Raw genomic sequence first — 16,215 nt, forward strand, 5'->3', positions numbered from 1 at the left:
TCACATGTCCCAAATCTCGGGGTTTCATTGTTTGTTTGCAGGGACAGCATATGTCTTGCGCACCACTGCATCTACAGAACCTAGAACCTTGGCACATAGTAGGTTATCAACAACTATTTGTGGAATGAATAAATAAAAAGTTTTGCAAAGAACAGCCAAGTTACTTTTTTGGTAAGCTGGACTCTATGAAGGGTTTGCTTTTTAAAGCTGGCAACGCCTGCAATTCACCATGTGAATGCAAAATCCTGTGATGAGCTATGGATATCCCCTAATTCGAAGTACACCGAGGATGCCAAGAAATTACTAACAGGAGCCTCAAAATTCATCACATTAACTCACATCCCCAGAAAATTCATTCCTGAGGGTTTATTTCAATGAAATGTCTCCCTTGGGACCAGAAGCCTTTCCCCCACTCTAGGAAATAAGGATGGATATGGCAGTAATGAAGCTTAGGGCTTTTCATCTTCCCAAGTCATTAAAATGCAAATTGGGGGAGGAGAGAGAGCTGCAGGCAGGTCTCCCTGGACCTAGCCTGGCAGAAGCAGCACTCACATCCATCTGCAGTCCTCGCCTCCATGTGTACCAGGTCCGGCTCCTTATCCAATCCGGCCACCGACCTGGGGAAGGAAGGGAGACAGAAGCTCAGTGACCACAGGACCATGGACAACAAAGGGTAGCACTCAGGGTGATTACTGGATCGGAAAGTCAAGAGGGACTGTCCTGCGCCATGCGGATCCACAGCACATGGCCTGTAATGGTCACAACACATGAGTCCCGGAGTGGTGTCAGAGAGTTGGTGACTGTCACAAAACAGGAAAGAATACAGAGTCCACAGCAATGCTGGTCCAAATATCCGTCCTTGCCCCTCCTCCACCGTCTCACACCTTCTAAGAGGTTCTCTCTTCCCCTTGGTCTTCCTTCCATCTTGCCACACCTGATTACTTCCACCACTTCCTCCTCCTCTGCCATCCCACTGAGAGTGTGCTATTCCCTCCCCAGCTGTGTCCCCTGGGGAAGGTGCATTAGCCTCGGTCCTGGCTGTTTGCTTCAAGGCACTCTTGCCCTCCTGCGTTAATCCATCTACCCTTCCTGCCTCATGCCTTGCAAACAAATGTTTGGTGACAAACATTCAAAATCTGGCCTGACAAGGATCAAATTCTCCTGATGATCAGAGTAGGGAAACTTAAACGTCTGTTGCCAAGAGCCAGAAGAAGAAGGCTAAATGAGAATCCTTACAAACAAATCCTCCTGGGCCACAGACCTTCCACGCATAAAGCCTAGTCAGCCGTCTCCTGCAGGAGATATCCAGGTCAGAATAAGACCCAGAAAATCAGCTAAAAAAGGCAACACAGACATTAAAACATTCATGTATTAAAGAAATCACATAATCCACCCTCTCCGGAGAGCACTTACTCATAGTCTATTCACTCTTATTTTAAATATCATTCTAAGATTGGTTTTCTGGCCTTCCAGTCCTCAACAAGTAAGAAGCAGTGAGTTAGAAAGAAAAAGTAGAATTTAAAATGGTGACAATCGACAGCTGATGCCCAGATAGCAAGAAAAATAGAAAACATATGAAAAACAGACCTAAGAACTCAAAACGCAATCTCCCACACCATAACGTCTACACTTCTCAATGGCCCTGAGGCAATTACTGTATTAAAGCATCAGTATTTGACGTCTATACTAAGGGACTAAAGGCATAGAAAACCGGAAACGGAATTAATGGTACCAGTGCACTCCATATAAGAGACTAGGGCTACAAATGATGTATGTTAGGAAAAAGAAAAGAATTTTTGTTAAAATAAAACAATTATGTTTTGAATGGTTAAAACTTCAGTTACTTAAAAAGTTTGTTTATATAAAATACATCTTTCTCCAAAGAAGCTAAATAAATGAGGCCTTGCTTTAACACTATCAATAAAACAAGTACTAAAACTGTTCCCTAATCGAGGATTGCGCACTCACTTCCATCTATGTAAAATCTATCTGATCAATGGACACCTAGGTTGCTTCCATATCTTGACTATTGTAAACAATGCTGCCGTGAACACAGGGGTGCATATATCTTTTCGAATTATTATTTCTGTTTTCTTTGAATAAATACCAGAAGTAGATTTCCTGCATGGTATGGTAGTTCTATTTTTATTTTTTTGAGGAATCTCCATACTGTTTTCCATAGTGGCTGTACTAGTTTACAATCCCAACAGTTCCTTTTTCGCCACATCCTCACCAATACTTGTTTTTGTTGATTTATTAATGATAGCCATTCTGACAGGTGTGAGGAGATATCTCATTGTGGTTTTGAATTGCTTTTCTCTGATGATTAGTGATGTTGAGCATTTTTTATGTGTCTATTAGCCAATCTTTAGGTCTTCTTTAAATGTCTATTCAGGTCCTTTGTCCATTTTTTAATTGGATTGTTTGTTTCTTTGGTTTTTGATGTTTGGTGTATGAGTTCTTTCTATATTTTGGATATTAACGCCTTATCGAACATATCATTTGCAAATATCTTCTCCCATTCAGTAGGTTGTCTTCATTTTGTTGGTTTCCTTTGCTCTGCAAAAGCTTTTTAGTTTGATGTAGTCCCATTTGTTTATTTTTGCTTTTGTTGCCTTTGTCTGAGGCGTCATATCCAAAATAATATTGCTAAGACCCATGTCAAAGAGTTTATTGTCTATATTTCAACCTAGGAGTTTTACGGTTTCAGGTCTTACATTTAAGTCTTTAATCCATTTGAGATTTTAGGATATTAGGATATGGGGTAACAAAGTAGTATAGTTTCATTGTTTTTTGGTGTGTTTTTTTGTGTTTTTTTGCATGTATCTGTCCAGTTTTCTCAATACCATTTATTGAAGAGACTGTATTTGCTTCTTTATAGATTCTTGCCTCCTCTGTGATAGATTAATTGTCCGTGTACGTGTGGATTTATTTGTAGGCTCCCTATTCTCTTCTATTGATTTATGTATCTGTTTGGGGGCCAATACCATACTGTTTTGATTACTATAGCTTTGTAGCACAGTTTGAAATGAGGGAGCATGTGACTTCCAACATTGTTCTTCTCTCTCAAGATTGACCATTCAGAGACTTTTGTGGTTCCAACTTTGAAGACTATTTAGCCAAATAAGCCCATCGCACGCCTTTGTTTGTGAGGGTATTTGTAGATTTATTGGCTTAATCCATCCATTCCAAATAGAATAATTCTTATTAATGTACTACCCATCAGACAGTGAGCTTTCTAAGGACAGAGACTCTATCCTTTTTCAGTATTTACTACCACACATTGCTCAAGATTAGGCACAGCTACAGATTAAATAATAGGGATGAAAGATTAGCACTTCAAAGCTGCCTTGTCCTTGGGTCCACTGGGGAGAGAGATTAAGCCGCTCAGCCAGCCAGAGGCTGAGCAAAAGAACTTGGGTGCCAAGGGTCAGGAGAGCACTCTTGCTTTTGTCCAGTGCACTGTCCACTTCTGTAGTACTGCCAGCAGTAGCACAGTGCTTCTCACCAACGGCACAGTTGACATTTGAGGCTGGATAACTTTTTGTGGTGTGGCCTCCCCTAGGCAATGCAGGATATTTAGCAGCATGCTCAGCCTCTGACCGTGTTTCCCCGAAAATAAGACCGGGTCTTATATTAATTTTTGCCATAAAAGACACATTAAGGCATATTTTCAGGGGATGTCTTATTTTTTCATGTACAACCATCTACGTTTATTCAAATACAGTCATGTCACCTTCTGGAACGTCGTCATAACGTCCATCTGGCTGACGATGTTAACTGGGGCTTATTTTTGGGGTAGGTCTTATTTTCAAGGAAACACGGTAGATGCAGTAGCATCTTTGCAGTTCTGACAACCAAAACTGTCTTTAGACATTGCCACCTATCCCCTTGGGGCAAAACCATCCCCATTTGAGAACCACTGCCCTAGCTGGACACGTTTAATTGATGCCTGGGTTCTGTGCCTCCCCTACTAACAAGGCGCCTTAGCAAAAATAAGCATGCAATGCTTTCGCTTCTTCACGTAGTCCTAACACTGCTGAGATACCCTTGAACTGTTGCTATTCTGGACCACGTCATCTCACCTGGAAACTCTGATGTTCATCAGGTAGAATCAATCAAGACCTTAATGTTAAGTCCCCACTTCTAAAAACCTCATATAAGGAAAGTGCACACAAATACAGCAAGCAAAGAAATACAAGCTGCAGATATTTGGTGATTTGGGGGGAGAAAGTGGAAGTTGTAAGGGATAAACTCGTGGAAACGTTTGAGAAAGTTCATGTGGTAATAACGATAAATGCTAATAAATATTGAGACCATTCATTCACATGCCAATCATTGTGTTTCTTTCATAAGCATTTTCTTCATTAATCCTCAAACCCAGTCTTTAAGGAAGATACCATTCATCTAATTTTCGTCCTTGGTAAAATGGGAATAATAAGAGCGATTAAGTAATGATCGATGCCCAAGTCATGGTAATAACAATCCATAGATATTGAAAGGACTGTGTTTCAGGCAGTGTTTTAAATATAAATGCTGATCTCATTAATCCTCACATCAATCCTATGAGTCGGGAATCATTCTTTTTTCATATTTTAAAAGGGCACAATTAGGCTTTGAAAGCTTAAGCAACTTGCTAAAAGTCACACAGCTAGGAAGCAGCAAAATTAGGGCTCCCACCAGGCAGATGGCTTTGAGTCTCAAGCTGAACCTCCCCTGTAATCTGCCTCTCCTAACTCGTGAGAGAAGGGATGGGGTTTGAACCCAGTCTTTTCTTCCAGAGTCAAGGATCATAACCATTGTGGCCTATTGTCTCCTCTCCCCCCATATGTAAGTCCTTTACAGCAGCACTGTAGGAAATGTAAGTGCATTCTGCATACATGTTCAATATTTCTGAAAATTTTGGAGCTAGAGTACATGACCTGGGAGCCACTCATATTGGTGATAATCAGTAAGAAGGAAAAATGTTGGGGATACAAAAAGGAGGTTGGGCCAATGGCAGAGGAGTGATGAATGGAGAGTTTTGTAGAAGTCTAAGAAAGATAGAGTTGAAAAAAGAAAATTGGGGGTTTGGGCTTGACTGTTCTTCAGGTCTATGAGAATGGAATGAGCCAAGACACGTGTAAGACAAACCATGAAACTCCCATGAGTATAGGGGAGGGGATGAGAGGCATATCTGCTTAGATATGCCAGGCAGGTAAATAATTGACCCTGACACCTCTTCCATCTCAAGTATCCAGGTATTTTTTTTTTTTTTTAACATCCAAGTTACATTTCTAGGACCCAAGTGGGGCCAGGGTGGGGCCAGCAGCAGTATCCTTCACAGAACCAGCCAAGGGACAGGTCAAGCTCCCTGTACTTAATGTGTGCGAGTAAGTAGTGGTGAATTTGCAAGCATCCCATTGAAGCTACATGGAAAGAAACTCCCAGAAAGTTTCCAGAAAGTACCAAATCCTAAAAAGAAATTATATCGGTAGGTATTAATTCTAATGCAAAATGAAAACAAGTCATTAATAGTGCTTGTGTTTGTTTTTATTGTATTTGTTGTTTTAACTGACTATAAAACAGAATAACAGAACAAAATACAGTTAAAATATCAAGAAAAGGTATAAATCTATGAAAGTCCTTATGAAATTCTAAGAAGTCCTCACTGGTGAATTTTCTTAAGATTTTTCAGAAAACTAACATGACTGGGGGAAAAGTAATCTTTTCCAGTGGACCTTTCCGTTCTTCCTGAAGAAGGGAAGCAGGTCAGGCCCGTTTCTGCAAACTCCTCATCATATTTTGAACATACTGGGGGTGCCAAAAAAATGTACACAAGAGGACACTTTGGTCAACGTTGCTCAAGCAATAGTTCGCCATCATCAGAAGTGCCTGGATGCTGATGGTAACCACTTTGAGCACCTCTTGTAATTGCAGAAGTCAAACATGACTTGTATTCATCTTTTGTTATTGATGTATGTTATTACAATTTTAATAGTTTTTTCCTTTCTTAAAATGTGTATACACGTTTTTGGCCCCCTCTGTATATGCACATAATGACTTTTTAGTTTCCACATCTGTAAAATGGGAAGACCATAATACCTACTTCATGTCAAGTCATGGGGATTAAATGAGCTAAGTAGTAAACACACAGAACAGCACCTGACACAGAAAGCATTCTTTATATTTTAGCTATTTAGTTTTTCATTTGAAAAACAGATAAATTCATCTGCTTTGCTGTCTGACTTCTTCCCTCCCGCCTACCTCAGTTTTACATTTGCTGAGTCCCTAATAATTACAGCATTGTTCTAGGCACTGGATATGAAAAGTCCCGGCTACTGAGGAGCTCTGTTTAGGCACATTCCTCTCTCTCCATATTGATTATACATCACAAATCCCGGGAACCAACTGTTGCTAAGGGTTCCTATAATGCCCTGTTCTCCTCTCTGGTGTAGGAATCATTATACTGGACTGCAATTGCCTGTTTTTACCTATGGGATATAATGTCATGGGTTTTTGCTGGGTCTTTATATCAAACCATCCATCACAATGCTTGGAACATGGTAGATCATCAGTAAATACTTGTTGAATGAATGATTACAACACTTTCATCATCTAGTCAGACAAACTTTGTGAGGTCCTGTGTAAGCTTTAAGCTCATCCTTGGGTCTCAAAGACAAACATTTTTTTATGTCTAGAAGAGATCTCATTGTCCTACCTGTGTGTCGGATAGTGTTTACCATGCGGATTGCTCAAGTGGTGCTGAAAAGGGAAGAAAATGATTTTATAACCATTAACAAGACCAACATCCGCACATAAAGATCATGTGGAACTCTGGGAGGAAGGGTAGTGATTATTCCCTCACATTGAGAGCCCTTCTGAGACCTGAGCACAGACCAAGGACACAGGGAACAACAGGAAATAAGGAGCCAGACAAACCTCCGGGGAAGAAATAGAAATCGGCTCCTAGAGCCATGGACCAACAGATGTTACGGAGGGAAGTACCTGAAAAAGGTGAAGTGGCCTTCAAGTTTACTTTTAGCAACTGAACTTTCTGTCCAAAACAGCCTCAGAGTCCCAACATATAAAGTAAGTCAAACAGGAACTGATCAGGAACATTAAGGGTTCACCCAGACACAACAGTGCCCGAGGACCTGGATGCAGCAAGTTTTGGACGACCTGATCTCACGCAACCCCTTCATTTCATAGAAATAAAAATGGAGCCTCACAAAACTGTGCAGAAACACACAGCTAATTTGTGTTGTGTGGCCCTAGAATCCAACTTGGAACCTCAGCCCGACCTCTTTGTGACATACTTGGCTGCCATGAGGAAGGGGCAGGGCTAACCCTCTGTGTGTTTTCTGTCCTTGTGGATATGAATCCCAGAGCAGAAGCTTCCCCAGAAATAAGAAAACTGGACCTTGGGCTAAGCATGAGGCAGTGCTGAGGGTAAAAGACTGAGAAGGTCAAAGTACAAATGCTTTATCAACTGATTAGCTAGACACTTAAATTACAAAATAATCTCATCTCAATATATTTCACCAATTCACACACAAATACTCTCCCCCTTTATGTCTTTGCTCAGGCTGCCTCTCCCCTTGGAATACTCGTTCTGTTTCACTCTGCATATTCCCTACTCATGGCCCAGCTCAATACCTACTGTCCATGAAATCTCCTGACCCTGGCTAAATATTATAATCCCTTGGGAAACTTTCTAAAAACATTGAATAGTAACACACAGTCCCTAGTCCCAGAAATCCTGGTTTAACTGGTCTGGAGCCATAGTCCTCTCACACTTCTGTAGCACCAGACCCTCTTTGTTAAAACACAGATCCTGAGCTCCACCCCCAAAGTTTCTGACTGGGGTGGTATGGAGGAGGGCCCAAGAATTGGCATTCTTAGCAAACACACAGATGATACGATGATGACAGGGGTCACACTCAAAACCATTCGCCTGGAGTGTAGCCCAGAAATCAAGAGCTTTCAGATGCTCCTGGGTGATAAGATTGTGTGGTCAGAGTGGAGAACCACACATTATAGCTTGAAACACAATCTCCACGACCTTTACCTAAAATAGCCTCACCTTCTTGTGTACTTGCAGGGGTGTTAAGAGTATGAATTCTGGTGTCTGACTCTAAGTTTGAGTCTTGGATCCGTCCAGCCCTTACTAACTGTGGGATCATAGGCAATTTACTCAACCTCTCTATGCCTCAATTTTCTCATCTGCACAACAGGGAAAAAATAATGGCACCCTTCTCATTGCTCTTATGAGAACTAAATGAACTGTAAAATGCAGGTAAAACATTTTGAAGACAGAGAAGCCTGTGTTAACACTTGACACTATATAAGTCTCTATCATAGTGCTCACATGATCTAAAATGCAATGAATACTTATTGAGTGCCTAATGCACCAACATTTTGACTATCAATTTAATGATATCTCACCTTAATCCTTAAATAAACGTGTGAGATAGGTAGTATAGGTTTTTTCCGATGAGGAAATGGAAATTTTGAGACGTCAAATTGCCTACCCATTGGTACAGAGTAAGAAAAAAATGGAACCTGGATTCAAACATAATCTGTCTTACTCCACCTTTAGTCATTTGTGTACCTAAAATGCTTCTCCTTTTGGATTGTGCTATTCTTGAAGACAGGCTCTAGATCTGATTAAATTATGTTTTCCACTAGTGCCTAGTACAGTGCCTTGCTCTGCATTTACTAAATATCTGTTAAGTAGATGAATAAGTACACAAGTGAGAACAATAATAACCTCAGCAGTATGTATGTTTGAGACAAATGTTGACAACAGCTCCATAATATGGTAAAACAGATTTCATTCATTTAATTAATCTCTAGGCAATTAAGTGAATAAAGTCTTCATTTTCCATTATTATGTTGCTATTTTCACCATTTATCCTCAAAGCCATATTGGATCTGTCAAACACATAGTCATCTGTGATTTGTTTGACAAATGTGATGATTCTATGAAAATGCTAAGGCAGCAAAAACGCAAGCTCTCATCCAGTTCAAATGAACATGGTGCCTCTAGTGGGCACTCTGGGAGTTTTCTTCCCAAATCACAATCCCACCTCTGTCAACTGCTGGTTCCCCTAAATCCACAGATTTCTAGCTGCAGCCCCCTAAGCCCATGTCAGTGCTATATGGCCCTGCCCCTTGTCTATGGCAGATTAGAACAGGACTAGAACCCAAGTTGGGTCAAAGATATTTATTTAGGCTGGTTTGAGAAACTGTAGCATGAGACTTGGAGTGACTTGTCTTAGACAACTTTAACTCTTCTGCAAGAAGGAAGAGAGAAGCAGAAATAAAAGACAGAAAGGGGTCCTTTGAGGTCTAACTGCATTTCTTCTCTTGAATCCTAATGATTCTCTCTCTCTCTCTCTCTCTCTCTCTCTCGCTCTCTCGCTCTCTCGCTCTCTCGCTCTCTCTCTCTCTCTCTCTCTCTCTCTCTCTCTCATTAAGGTAACTCAAATGATGTACTATTTGTTGCAACCAGAGAGTTGTTACCAGTACCTTCTCCCCACAATTTGTTCAGCATATGCAAGGGCTTCTCATACTCCTGGATCAGCTACTGTCCCTTCAACATTCTGTTTCTCCCAGCAAATAAAAAGGGCATTGACTCTTAGATCAGTGTCACTCAAACTATGGGTTGTGATCTATTAGTGGGTTATGAAATATACTTATTGATTCAACCCCCTTTTTAATAAAATGGAATGGAATAGAAAATGTAAGAGCATATCTCATATAGAAGACTATTATTCATGTAACTTTGTTTAAGATATATAAAAAGATATAGGTTTATACTGGGTCACAAGTATAACGTTTCCTACCAGGTAAGCAATATTTAAAAAAAAGAGAGAAAGGAAGGAAGGAAGGAAGGAAGGAAGGAAGGAAGGAAGGAAGGAAGGAGGGAGGGAGGGAGGGAGGGAGGGAGGGAGGGAGGGAGGGGGAGAGAGAGAGAGAGAGAGAGAGAGAAAGAAAAGAAACTATATAGTCTAATTTAATATATCTTTCTAAGTTCTAGATGGCAGAACCAAATCCAGTAAGCACATAAAACATTTTCAGGACCAGGCATAGACATATCAAGAGGTCACTCCCAACAGACAAGGAGATTCATCTCAACTGAAGAATCTCAGTGAACCATAGCCAACACCATGCTACACGCTGGCAGTAGTAATTTAAAGCTGGTCATTGGGGTTTCATGATTGTGTTAATGGGGTGACAATTCATGACACTTTACCCAAATACACTGAACAACTGCTCTACTAGGAATATGACCAGTAATCCTTTGACAAATACTTACTGAATACACACTATGTGTGAGTACTTGGTCCTGTTGGCCCACCAGTGTGGCCTGTGGCTCCCAAAGCAAGAGTTTCCCAAGAGTGTCCTGCGTGTCTCATATTGGAGACGGGGGATAAGATGAGGTTCAGGGGGCCAGAGGCGTGGAGGGGTTGGTGAAGTGGGGCAGGGTATAATTTGAGAGAGAAACATATTCATAAAGGCATAAAGACCTATCTCTTGAGTGCATACTATTCCAGTTAAACAAAAACAAGTAGAAATGAACAAAACCCTCATTGCTCCGCATCTCCCAAGCTGGAGCTTGGAATGTCACAGTCAGTACTTGTTGGGGATCCACTGGTCACATTGGGTATTATTTTTAACTCATAACGCATTTTTAGGATAAGTTGTCTCCTCTATAGTCCAGTGGTTAAGAGAGGAGCTTTGGAGTCGTACGTCCTAGACCCAATCCTGCCTTTACACCTATAGCTGTGGGACCTTGGGCAAGTTAACCTCCAATTCTCCATAATAATCACAACTTCATCATGGGTCGTGATGAGGCTGAAATGAAATGATATATGTACACGTTTAGCAAACGTGCATGCTAGATTATAGGCATCTTATGGAGTATATCCAGATGCACACACATGGACACACACACATCCATATCATCACCTACTGATTATGCAGAAAGTGTCTATGAAAATCTTGCATCAGAACATAGTACAGAGAGAGCTGGACTGAACTGAGGGCAAAGACGTCAATTCTGGTCAAAGTCTATTCATTGACCAGCTCTTTGGCTTTGAATGTGATACTCGACCCCTCTGGGAAGTTTCTTCCTCTGCAAATGGAAGGGGTTGCCAGGGTTGTGGGGTGGAGGCTGCCCAGGGATCCTGTCTTTGGTCTGTGGTGTTGGGTAACTCCGCAGCTGAAGAGGATGGGACACATAAGCTTTTCCTTGGAACTGATCTCACACCCCGATCGTCAGGTTCCTCCCTGCTCCATTCTCTGAGGGGGAACTTTTCTAATCAATGGAATTCACCAAAAGGCAGAGGACTCTCCTGCTGGCGAGGTCCCCAAGGTGTCAGTCACCCCCAGCTGGAGAGGGCTTCTCTGATCATCCTCACGCCACCCTCATGCTGTCAGAACGTGCCTGTACGTGCACCTCCCTGGGGACCAGAAGAGCAAGCAGGGCACAGACAGACGAAGGAGCTACTGGGGATCAAACTGTCACACTGGACAGTTTAGAGAGCACTTTCACAACACTGTCTAATTTCATTGCCTTCATCTTGGGAGGTACGTGTCATTGTTCCCATTCCATAGATGATCAAACTTAGGAAGCAGAGGTCACTTAAGACTATCAAACAGAGCTGAGGCTCCCACCAGGCTCTACTGACTCTGAACCCCGAGCCCTGACACTGTGGGCTCCCCACGGCTACCTCTTAGATAAGCCAGGAGGCCACAGTGCAATTAGACACAGGATTATGTGGTACTGACTGCAAGTGCTGGAGGAACTCAGAAAGTTAATGTAAGAAAGGCAAAGGACAGTAAGGAGAAGGCTTGGGAGGATATTCTGTGGAAGTTCTAGAGAAGGAGGAGAAAGGGACCAGGTGTATTTATAGACTAATAAAAGTGCAGAAGGGGGAAAAATGTGCTGCCTCCGGCAATTCTCATCAAGTTAATAGATATTGCCAATTACTGTGGTAACATTCTTAATTGTATCTTAGCCCTAAAGAGAATAAAAACAGAATTTCTTAGTCTTTGCCTCAGGACTGTTAGGGGCAGACATTCTGGTACATTATGCCAGTGTAGACATAGCCGCCTAGAGTCTATATAGACAGCCCACGTCACAGGAAAGCCTTACTCACGCTGTCCCAGACCTATTTGGGGCTGCAAGGAATAGTTAGACAAGGGCATCTGCTTTATGAGTTCATGTGTATAAATGGGTGAGGAAGACAATAGGCAAATGTGTGGGGAATCGTTTCTAGTCACACGGACACCCTGATGGGATATTCCCCAATGACAATGTGTAGCTAGGATTTATGTGCTTTCTTGTGACAGGGTGTCCCTCTGACACAAGGCTTTGTGTGGGTGGCCTTATTTAATACTCATACTAATTCATGTGATTCTTTGAATAATGCCTGCAACCCCTTCTAGATTGGAAGGTTCTGGAAGGGAGGGGCCTTGCCTGCTTTGCCCACCAGGGTAACTCCACTTTCTAGCACAGAGCCCACACTAATCACGCTGGTGAACAAATGATTCAAAACTCCCACGAGGGAGGTGCAGTTTTCGTCTGCATTTTACCAAAAAAAAAAAAAAAAGACTACAGGTTCAGAGGGGCTAAGGGGCTTGTCTAAACCACTAAACTTAATCAATAGCAGCTCTTGGATTCAAACCCAAGTCTGATGGATTCAGCTTGGAGCACATCCTGTGATGTACCATGAAGACCACTTTTTTTTTGACTAGAGGAAGGCAAGAAAACCACCAGCACATGTTAATGAGCGACTCTGTGTGCCAGGCACCTTCTTTCTTTACCCCATTTCACTCTAAGAAGAAACCTGTGAAACACGTATTGCCCACAAATTGGAAATGCAGAAATGGAGGTCCTGAGAATGTAAGTGCCTTGCCCAAGATTTCTCAGGTAGCAGAGAAGAAAACAGGGAGAATTCAAATGATTCCATAACTTATCCTCGACAGATCTTCCCTTTACTGCATGGTTCCCAGAGACTGATATCATGCAGATCAAATTACAGTATATCCAGAAAACACAAGGGACAGATGGGAAGGAAATAAAAATGTATGGTTTCCTGTTCCTTCAAACAAATCCTGTAGGGACAACTTGGAGACAAATCATGATACAGATAATGCTTCTCTGGTGACCCCATCCCTGTGCCTGACCCCATCTCCCCTTTCAATGCTTCTCTGATTTCTTCATCCAGTGGCCTCATGCTTCCCGTCCTCATGCCTCTGCCTCCTGGATAATATTCTGGGATCTAAAATCAACCACCAGCAGCCCATCGATATGCCCATGCCCTCAGCCAACAGCAGCCAAGGGGAAATAACTGAATGAATGAAAAGATCTCCTTTAGGAACAAGCAAGGCCACCTTGGGAGGGGCAACAGGGCAAACCAATATTAACTAGGTATATAGCAGGTCCTCAAAAAACGTCATTTTGTTCAATGTTTTGTTACAATGTTGATTAGATGTCATAGGAACTTTGCTCTTGTTTATATCAATTAGCCTATGATAAAATTGGTTTTGTAATATGTCGTTTCTCTAAAAGTCACAGAACCTGGCGATGATGTTAAGTAGAGGACGTACTGCACTTATGCATGAACCAGTTACCGAACACCGTCTGGCCAGCATTGTTCTCCAAGCAGGAGATGCATGAATGAAATACCCACTTTGCCTAGGCCAGGAAGGGATCGCAGTCTAGGTTCACACAGATATGCAAACACCCCCAAGATTTCTGTACCCGAGACCAGCACAGAGAGCTCATGGCACACGCCCCAAACTTCCCAATTTAGAAAGCTAAACCTGGCTGATGTGAGGATGACCTATCTTCACTTCAAAGTCAGCACTGGTCCCTTCCCACCTTTTCCTCCTTCTCACTTCAACCCTGTTCAGTACATTTTACTATTGTGCTTCCCTGAAAATAAGACCAGGTCTTATATTAAGGTTTGTTCCAAAAGATGCATTAGGGCTTATGTTCAGGGGATGTCATCCTGAAAAATCATGCTAGGGCTTATTTTCCGGTTAGGTCTTATTTTCAGGGAAATATGGTATGAGGCAGTAACAGAGTAGAGTGGGGTAAAACATGCACTTTGCAACTCAGAGTGCAAATCTCAGCCCCACCATCCACCAGCTAATTGACTTTGACATACCTCTGACTTCTCTGATCCTTAAAATCCTCATCTCTGAAAAGGAAATAAGAACATGCTTACCTCAAACAGTTGTGAGAATTAAACTTCACTCAAGGAGTTACTGTATGAATTAAACTAGACAATAGTATAGTTTAGGCTTAAGAATGCTTAAAACATGTTAGCCATTAGTGTTTCTGGTCTTCCCAATGGATCATCAGCCTTTGACTCTCCACTACCGTCATGGGCCCCCAGCCCCCAAATTTATTTGCATAGACACAGCTGCGGGCACATCCCCTGGCTAAGAGGAGAAACACACAAAATTAACAGATCCTATCGATAGGTACTAGAGATATTTAATTTACCCTCAAAAAAATGATTCTTCCAAAGCCCCAGCACATTCCAGAGGCAACTTGTGAAAAATCCTGGGTTCTGGAAAACTGAGTCCAAGATGAGCATACACAACCCTGACATAGGGCACCATCATCCTCTGAGGTATTGCTCACGCCTGCATCCATCCTCCAAGAGAAGGGCTGCCCAGGGGAAGAGCAAGAAGTGACACCCTCTGGGATAATTAAAATTAGAATGAGCCAGACACTCTGGAATCCTCTCCTGGGAGTCTTTCTGCTAGTCCAGGGCTGGGGCAACATCACTTAATAGGCCCTTTTTCATCTTTAATTTCTCTGATTCCGAAAGTTTACTAAATCAATTGCTAAGAAGGCTAATGTGAGGCGATGAAGCAGCAAGTTGCTCTGGGCCCAGAGTCAGCTAATTCCTTAGCTTCTAACTAGCGCCCATAGGGACCCACTTATACAAAGCCTGAGGACTCGCCTTGCACAAATCACCCCGGCCACCCATAAACCCCTCTAAATATAGGATTTGAATTGCAACCCAGAAAGAATAGCATATCAACCTCAAGCCAGCCAGTACTTCCCAAGAATCTCAGAAGCATCTTGCTTAATACAGTTATGCTTCTGTCCAGGGCAGGTAGGGCTTGTGGGTTCAGAGCCTGCTCTTCTGTTTTCACACCAAGGGTTCCAGGAACCTTGCATTTCCCAAGATTATCTAAAGCAATGCAACTTCATAATCAAGTCAATGTGCTTTCAAACTGCATGGGTTTACATCTCATTTCTACCTTTTTCTAAGCCTTGGTTTCCTCATCTATAGATGGGAGTCACAATAGAGCTTTGTGGGCATACAGCTAAACAATGCCGGAAATGTGCTTATCAACGCACCTGCACTGAGCAAATGCTAGCTGTCACTCACTGTCCATTATACTTGGGCCACCTGGTGCCAGCACACTGTGCTCATTCAAAGGATTAAGTCCAAATGGACCCAAATTATGAAGCTCTTGTGCTTCATGGGAAAAACAGGACTATACTCAGATTTCACTTTAGCCAGTGCCCTAGTAGCTGCTGCATCCACTGAAAGGAGTCCCAGCCTTTTCATTTCTTTTCTCTATCGCCTTTATTCCTGTAGTAAGTTAAACCCTCCCCATGAGAAGACACATATAGGAACAATGCTGTCTGATGACAGTCTTACCAAATGATGCCTGGAAACAGCACAGAAGAAGTTGCCATCCATCCCGGAGACTTACACTCTCCAAATGGAAATACAACCCAGAAGGGGGACAGCTCATACCTCCAGGACCCTTCAGTTTCCCTAACAGGACATTGATTCTCTTACTCCATCATTTTCTGCATAATTCTCTTCATAATGGTAGAATTTTAACAACTCTTTCCGCACAACTGGCTCGGGGGGGTTCTAGAAAGTCTGGGAAGGAAGTTTCAATTTGTTCACTTGCTGAGAATGAATTCTGCCTCATATAACTCCTGACAAATTGCCATTTTTAAAGGGTTTGTTAATTTCCAATGAGCACATGGCACATCAGATATCTTGTTTATTCAACAGATGCTCCTGAGCTAAACAAATGGTTCTTGTTTAACAAACATGGAAACATCTTGTCAGCTTTACTGAGATCATCCTACTTAACTATCAAGGGAAGGTCTTGTGATTTGTGGAAAAAATATGAGCTGTCTCCCTCCAGCGTAGAGTTCTCAAAAGTGTTAGGGAC

At 42.1% G+C, this 16,215-nt stretch overlaps 1 protein-coding gene across 1 annotated transcript in view; it reads right to left on the reverse strand.

The window, feature by feature from the left end:
- SORCS3 (sortilin related VPS10 domain containing receptor 3) overlaps window positions 1-16,215 on the reverse strand; it is a 539,923-nt gene that overhangs the window by 148,740 nt on the left and 374,968 nt on the right. Inside the window, exon 6 of the mRNA XM_019725085.3 lies at window positions 553-617. Within this exon, the coding sequence (XP_019580644.3) occupies window positions 553-617 (65 nt within the window). The remainder of the gene's footprint in view (window positions 1-552; window positions 618-16,215) is intronic.

This window comes from Rhinolophus sinicus, chromosome 15, assembly GCF_057876585.1.
Source record: "Rhinolophus sinicus isolate RSI-liver-muscle chromosome 15, RSI-T2T, whole genome shotgun sequence".
Taxonomy (NCBI): Eukaryota; Metazoa; Chordata; class Mammalia; order Chiroptera; family Rhinolophidae; genus Rhinolophus; species Rhinolophus sinicus.